The sequence below is a fragment of the Camelina sativa genome, chromosome 17 (assembly GCF_000633955.1).
Source record: "Camelina sativa cultivar DH55 chromosome 17, Cs, whole genome shotgun sequence".
Lineage (NCBI taxonomy): Eukaryota > Viridiplantae > Streptophyta > Magnoliopsida > Brassicales > Brassicaceae > Camelina > Camelina sativa.
Window position 1 is genome coordinate 14,933,863 of NC_025701.1, and position 7,606 is coordinate 14,941,468.

The 7,606-nt window shown below is 33.7% G+C and overlaps 2 protein-coding genes across 2 annotated transcripts in view; both read left to right on the forward strand.

Annotated features, from left to right (window-relative positions):
* The window catches only part of LOC104757257 (probable WRKY transcription factor 65), a 2,628-nt gene continuing 1,432 nt past the window's right edge, over positions 6,411–7,606 (forward strand). The window contains exons 1-2 of the mRNA XM_010479988.1: positions 6,411–6,769; positions 6,877–7,575. Of these exons, the coding sequence (XP_010478290.1) occupies positions 6,633–6,769; positions 6,877–7,537 (798 nt within the window). The 5' untranslated portion in view covers positions 6,411–6,632 and the 3' untranslated portion in view covers positions 7,538–7,575. The remainder of the gene's footprint in view (positions 6,770–6,876; positions 7,576–7,606) is intronic.
* The window catches only part of LOC109129894 (probable WRKY transcription factor 65), a 1,081-nt gene continuing 1,050 nt past the window's right edge, over positions 7,576–7,606 (forward strand). Inside the window, exon 1 of the mRNA XM_019238921.1 lies at positions 7,576–7,598. Within this exon, the coding sequence (XP_019094466.1) occupies positions 7,576–7,598 (23 nt within the window). The remainder of the gene's footprint in view (positions 7,599–7,606) is intronic.

The following is a 7,606-nucleotide window of genomic DNA, read 5'->3' on the forward strand; positions in this document are numbered from 1 at the left end:
GGCCCGAGCTGCGAGCTGACCAGCATGAAGCGTCTCCGCGCTCTCTTTCTTTCTCCGGGCCTGATGGGCCGATCGGTAACGTGCTTTCAGCCCATTAGACAAGCCCGGCCTAGGCCCTCTTGCCTATTACCCGAGATGGCAGATCGTGGGTACAACACAAACCATCTCAACAATATTGGGGACAGAGATCAACCGCTAGTCCGATCATATAATATGTGAATTAGCTAAAATAAGTACTAAAATTCTAAGTTAAATAACACTAAGAATTAAGTACTTGACACCAACCAAATAATTTCAAGCAAGAAATATCATGCAGTAGTTTGTAAGTAAATCAAGCAAGAAATTTCACCAAAATTCTTAAGAAGCCGGAGAATAAAATCAAGCATCGTAAGACTGATCTACATGCATGCATAATTTTTGTGCACATGAAATTTTAGTGCAATAATTCTTTGAATTATACCACCTTAGCAGGCATCATTAACACAATTTTTCCAACCCTTTAAACATGCATGCAAGCCCATTTTCATCGAAATTTATGCAAGTAAAATATTGCATTTTAAACTCATCAAGTAAACATATTTTCTCATCATGTAAACTTGGTAAAAAACTCTCAAAATTTTGCATGTACATCCTTCTGCTCAAAAATCAAACATGCAATCTCACACAATCGTATTTATACAAAGATTAAATTGCATCTCATGAACTCCTTAAACCAACCGATTTTTATCCTCAAATTTATGCATGCATGCTCAATTTAATCTATCTCAAGACCACATGCAATCAACTAGGTTTATACATGTTAGTCTAATTTGATTTTTAAGCTAGTTATCATGCATTCTACCAAAGAAAACATGCAACAAGCAATCAAACAAACACGGATGGATACATGAGCTTTTAAGCTCATGCATCATCCGAACACAAAACCACAACCACAACTCACAGTTTTTAGCAGAATCTTGATTGTCTTGGACTTCACCACACCTCTGATCTGACAGCACCTCCACTTCTTTCTCAGCCTCTAGCTCGAACCACTCTCCTCTTCTTCCTCTCCTTTGATCGATAATTACTTGAACTTTCTTCAAGAATTTTGAGAGAAAAATTTGAGAAAGTTTGGGTGTCTTTGAGAGATTTTTGGTTGAAATGAGAACTTGGGGTGTGGTATCTTTCACTCGAGTTTCAGGGAAGAGAGTGTCGTGACAAATGTCACTCTTCTTGCATGAATTTCGCCACATGGCTTATTCTGGGCTGCATGCAGCACGTGCATTTCAAACGCGGGGTGGAGGTGTTTTAATCTCGCGACATGTGGCTTCCCACCGGTGGCCAACTCTTCCGCTTCCCTTTGTCCTTCCCGTGTCTGATGTCATCGCCCGCGGTACACGGTTTTCTCGTATGTGGTCCAATTCCTCGTCCGTAGTGCATGGCCTTAATGTATGTGGTATGTTCCCCTGGTACATTCTTTCCCGTACCACCAGTCCCCTTTCCGGACCAATATTCTTCCGTGATTCTCCTTTTTCGCCCAACGTACCTGGTACGTAGCCCGGTCACTCCCGACCGTCCTTTGGTTCACTGGCCGGTCCGTTGGTACGCGGCCATTACGTTTTTATGGTCTGTTCCTCGACTTTTCCTTGTTTTTAACTTGGCTTTTCTCTCTTTATCCTTCTTTTAAACTTTTCACCATTGTCTCCCAATGTCCATTGTCTAATTCCCTTGATGGCCTAATGGTTCACGTTCGTTCTTTGGCCATCGGCCGTTCCACGTCTTAGTGACTTCCTCCACAAGTTACTCGGTCGTTTACCAATGTTTTTCTTCCTCCATCTTTGTAAGTTCTTTCCAAGATTTTTCATCACGTTTTTCTTGTCCGGTCCGTACCCCTTGGTGCGGGTCACTACACCACCGGCAGCAGCACCACCAAGAAGAACAAGTGATGATCTTTAGAGAAGAGACCATACCTACAACGAAGAATAAATGAATAATTATTGGACTTCTTTACCCTTATGTATTAAGTGACACTAAAATCTATCTAATATAAATGGTGTGGTTTCCTTATCTTAACTGTCCAACTTAAAAAATGAGTAAAGTTGAAAATAGCAAACTCACCCTAAAAAAATCTCTGGTTCAAAGGCCGGTTTAGTACAAGTTTTACTTTGGTCTCTTTTCAATTTCTCCTTTTCTACCTTCTTACTCCCACTTTTCACTTTCACCAGTCACACCCAATATATACAAGAAATAGAAAAAAAAATGGAAAATATTATATTAATCGAGATTTGTTCGTTGGAATAATGATGGAAATACTAAAAAAATTTGACAAGTAAATATCTAGACATATTGAAAATCATATAAATAAACTACGGCATGTTGAACAAGAACCACGCCGAGGTTTTAGGAAAAGTCAGAGATGCCTAATTATTGGTCCTATTTTTAATAGCAAAAATTTCCATGATATTAGCCGCCAATAACATAATATATATATAAAAAGTTTGCCAAATCGTGCTACAATATAGTTGAATTGATTCATATTGCAACCACATCGTTTCACGCATCAATACAATTCAATTTATTAATCCAAATTCCAAACGATTAGACAAATGTATCCAAAACTTACAAAACTAGACTTTTGCTTATCAAAACTTATTGAATTGTTTCTCTAGTTGTTGTGTATATTAATTTAGGACTAAAACTTATCAAAATCAGTGTTCAAGAAAGCGCTAGGTGGTATGTGGGCGGTGACCCAGCGCCTAGCGCCTAGAATGCCTAGTCGGAATTTTAGGCGTTTTAAGGCGGTTTAGGCGTTTACAATACGAACATTATATATATGATATTATATGTAAAATTATGTAAAAATATATGTTAGAAGAAATAAATAATAATAAATCATAAACTAAAATTAGTAAAAATATATTTATTTAATTTAGATTAATAACATATTAACATTTCTATGAATATAAAACTTAAAATTTTAAATATATGTAATTAAAAATAAAAAATATACAATAAAACAATATTATGTGATTTTAGGCGGTCTAAGCGGTCGTCTAGGCGTCTGCTGAGCGCCTAGCGCCTAGACGGCGCCTAGGCGACCGCCTAGACCGCTTTCTTGAACACTGATCAAAATTATTAACATATGTTTAATAAGCGGTCAAAATTGTTTTAATGAAAATATGGATGTAACGGGTACTTTCTATAACTCTTACAACAATTGTAAAATCATCATGTTCTACGAGCTACGATCGATCATTGAATGGTTTCCGTTATCCACACAAACTCTCACAACCACTATATCATTGTATTTTTTTTTTTAAAAATTTTTTTTTCCAAAATCCTAAATCCTTAAAGACAGTAAGTGTCTAATTAGACACTATGATATGTTCTAGCAAAACTGTTGTTATATGGCAAATTGCCAATAAGGCTGAGTTATCATTTTTTTTTTTTTTCAAACTGAACTATGACATGAAGATGATGGCTATAAAATGCCAAGTCAACACGCAAACATTTTTTTTTTCAATTCATACTTTTCTTGTTGATATAAATAGGATAAATTCTTGATAAAGATTTTGGTAAGATTCCTTCATATATTTAGTAAACTTATATTAATAAACTAGTAACAGAAGGAAAACTTCATGTAAAAGAGGGCTAAACCACGCTTTGATCTATCGACTCTCGGTTCCACGTTTTAAGTAGTAATGAGGTTTTTGTAACCAAAAGATTCCTGCAAGTCCTTTAAGAACATAATTTTATTCTTCATTTACAGTGAAAAGAACATAAATCAAAGGAAACAAAAATCTACGTAAATATACATTATTATGTTAGATGTTGAATCTTAAGGTAAAATTCTACTTCCTAGTAAAATCAGAAAAAAATATAAAATAAAAAAAATACTCGTATATGAATTATATGGTTCCTTCCAAATAATTTCTGATGGACGTACCTCGTGGCTCGCATGACGAATTAAGGAAGGTGGTAAAATTGTTGTTGTTGATCTATATCTCTTATATATTAACGGAAAAGCATTCTTAAAAAACTGTTGATATATCGTTGTCACCGAGAACTCGAAACATATTTTAATAAATATCTTCAGTAGTTAATATTAATACATTTATGCTATTATAGATTTCATTTGAAATTCATAAAATAAATTAAAATTATTTGTTATTTTTCATATTTAATGTTGTGCACCTCTTTTGTTAACATATACTTTTATCAACATTTCAAAATCAGCATTATAATATCTAATGTATTATAAATTAGTTAAAATAGTAGTACTCATATATTTACATTTAATCACCAAAATTAAGTTCTTTAAACTATAAAAAATGTAGCCTTTTAATTTGAATTTATATTATACTTCTTTATTTTTTTGAAATAATCATTTCTTCTGTTTTGTTAAAATAAAGTCCATACAAATTTAGATTACGTAACTGTTGATCATTAATAGTAAAATACCGACTATTAGTTAAATATTCTTAATAATTAAAACCCCATTTCTGATTATTCAAAATTTATAATTTCAATTTAAAATATTGTCTTTTGCCTAGCACGTATAAGTAATTAAGAATTTATTGAAACTACAAAATGAATAAATTTGAATTAAATAAATTAAAATATTTTTATTGATTATGAATCTTAAATTTTAAATAATAAATTTTTATCTAAATTTATTTATTTCGTACATAGTACGGATTGTTACCTAGTAATAGTATACACTATAAATATATGGTACTATTAACTTGTGTTCTTCCACAAATATTCACTTAAATCACGATACACACAAACTTTCAACATTGTTTAATTAGTTATGTTTATCGATATACAATACCAAATAATTAATTATCCAAAAATGTGCACATGGTTTTGCTGCCGGAAATGGGATCAGTGTCATAATTGTCTCATTTTTACCGACGTGAAACCACCGTTGCCACATTGTTTGTTTATCTCAGATGAAAAAAAATTACTTTAGTTGGTTTCCTTATCTTCTAACTTCAATGATATCTAATTCTAAATAACGTGTAGTTTTCCACTAACATTCGCTTAAATCACTTTTTTTTTTGAGAAACTTGTAATGAAAAAAAAAAACTAAAAAAAAAATTCTTATTTAAAGGTTAATTAGCTAGCTAGTCTCTTCAAATTTTTAAAATGGAAAATCCTAGAATATACGCTTTGAATTTATTAAAAAGAGATTTAGTAATAGTATTGGTATGTAATGTTGAGAAGAAAGAAAAAGACAAATAAAAACAACCCTGATAAGTGATAATCATATTAAATATTCCATTTACGTACAACTGACTGTTCGTATATTCCATTTTTATTGTCTTGAATTGAGATCAGGGAAAATCCTTAGGTTGAAGAAAGAGTGAACTTTGATCAGTAAACGATAATCATCATTAATAAAGAAGATTATCTCTTCGATTAGAAACAAACTAAAATTGTTATTAAATCTAAAAACATGATAACTATATTATATATGGGTGTCATCAGCTGATAAATGATGATGTTGCTTTTCGTGAAGGAAAAGGTCATTAGAAATTTAATTTAGTATTTTTTTTTAATTATAGTTTCAATTCAAGTACTCGTACTTTATTCGTTGCTTTCTACACAAAAATATACATATATATTATACGTACAGCATATGCATATATATATAGGCAACCACAAGATGGCCAGATTTTTTTTCATAGTGGAAATGCTTCTATGCATGAGATAAGTGATAGCTCTTTTAACAATAATATCCCCGTTTCGGTATATACGCATTCATACACGTTACAGTTGTATATGCAATGTAATGTGATAGCTTATATATATTCAAAACAAGATATCTGCGAATCGCAAACTTTATCTCTAGAATTTATTAGCTCATAAATAAAGATTACCCATTCAAATGGCTAATTTTGATGAATAAGATGACATCATATTAGTTCATTACATATTCCATTAACTGATAATTTAAAAATGTATTTAACATGTTAATCATGAGTGTCATAGATGAGACACTACTAAACTTTTTGTGCATGGAAAAGTTCTTGAAAAAGATTGAAATAAACTTTAGATCTAACTTTAAACGAATGATAAAGTTTGATTATACTACTTGTTACCATTTCCTTGTTCACACGCACTACACCACCCAATAAAATTACCTAATCATTTTCCAATCATTTAATTACATACTAAAGAGAAAAAAAGGGGTTTGAACAAGGGAGGATAAAGACAAAAGACAAACAAATGTATAGTATTAATAATACCTAACCCCATCTATTCAAACCACGCAATTCAATTATTCTATTGTAAACAAAGGGTGTGATCATATGTAACCATCGCCTTATAGACAAATTATTATCTATTAAAATAGTAATAATCGGGGTCCCTCTCTTAAATGATAAGGATATAAAGTATTAGTTTAAAAACAAGTAGAGATTAAATTGACATATGCTCGCACGTCCTCTTTCATACACAACCCCTCTTCTTCTCCACCTTCTCTCCATTTTCTCTTTCTCTCTACTTCTACTCCTCTTTCTCCATCTGCAACTCATATCTTTCCAAAAGTGATCAAGATCAACAAAACATCCAATTCTTGATTCGACCCTTCTTTCCTCGCTTAATTTCTTGTAAATATATATAGTTTATAGAGCATATATATAAACATGAAGCGAGGTCTAGATCAGATGACGAGAAGCTATAATGATCATGAAAGCAGTCAAGAAACCGGACCCGACTCACCAAATTCTTCAACCTTCAACGACATGAAAGCTCTCATCTCTTCTCATTCACCTAAAAGAAGGTACATAAACATATATATATGTATAGATAATCTAGGATTAGAATTTTCATGAAAACTTACCATTAACTAAATTATATTCATATATTGATGTACTTGTTACTTTACAGTAGGAGATCTGTAGAGAAGAGAGTAGTGAACGTACCGATGAAAGCATTGGAAGGATCTCGGCACAAAGGAGACACAACTCCGCCGTCAGATTCATGGGCTTGGCGTAAGTACGGCCAAAAGCCCATTAAGGGATCTCCTTACCCTAGAGGTTATTACCGCTGTAGTAGCACCAAAGGTTGTCCGGCTAGGAAGCAAGTCGAAAGAAGCAGAGACGATCCAACGATGATCCTCATCACTTACACTTCTGAGCATAACCATCCTTGGCCTCTCACGTCTTCCTCTAGAAATGGACCTAAAACAAAACCCGAGCCCAAACCCGAACCAGAGCCTGAGGTGGAGCGTGAGGTGGAGCCAGAGGTGGAGGAAGAAGATAATAAGTTTATGGTTCTTGGAAGGGAGATTGAAACAACTCCGTCATGTGTCGACGAGTTCGCGTGGTTTACGGAGATGGAGACAACGTCTTCAACGATTCTTGAAAGTCCGATATTCTCATCGGAGAAAAAGACTGCTGTCTCGGCTGCTGCGGATGACGTTGCGGTGTTCTTTCCGATGGGAGAGGAGGATGAGTCTTTGTTCGCCGATCTCGGCGAGTTGCCGGAGTGTTCGGTGGTGTTTCGTCACCGGAGTAGCGTAGTTGGGTCACAAGTCGAGATCTTTTGACACGTGGTGGTATTGTATTGGATATTGTTGTCGCTCACATGGGAAGCGTTGTACGCACGGCGTTTTTTT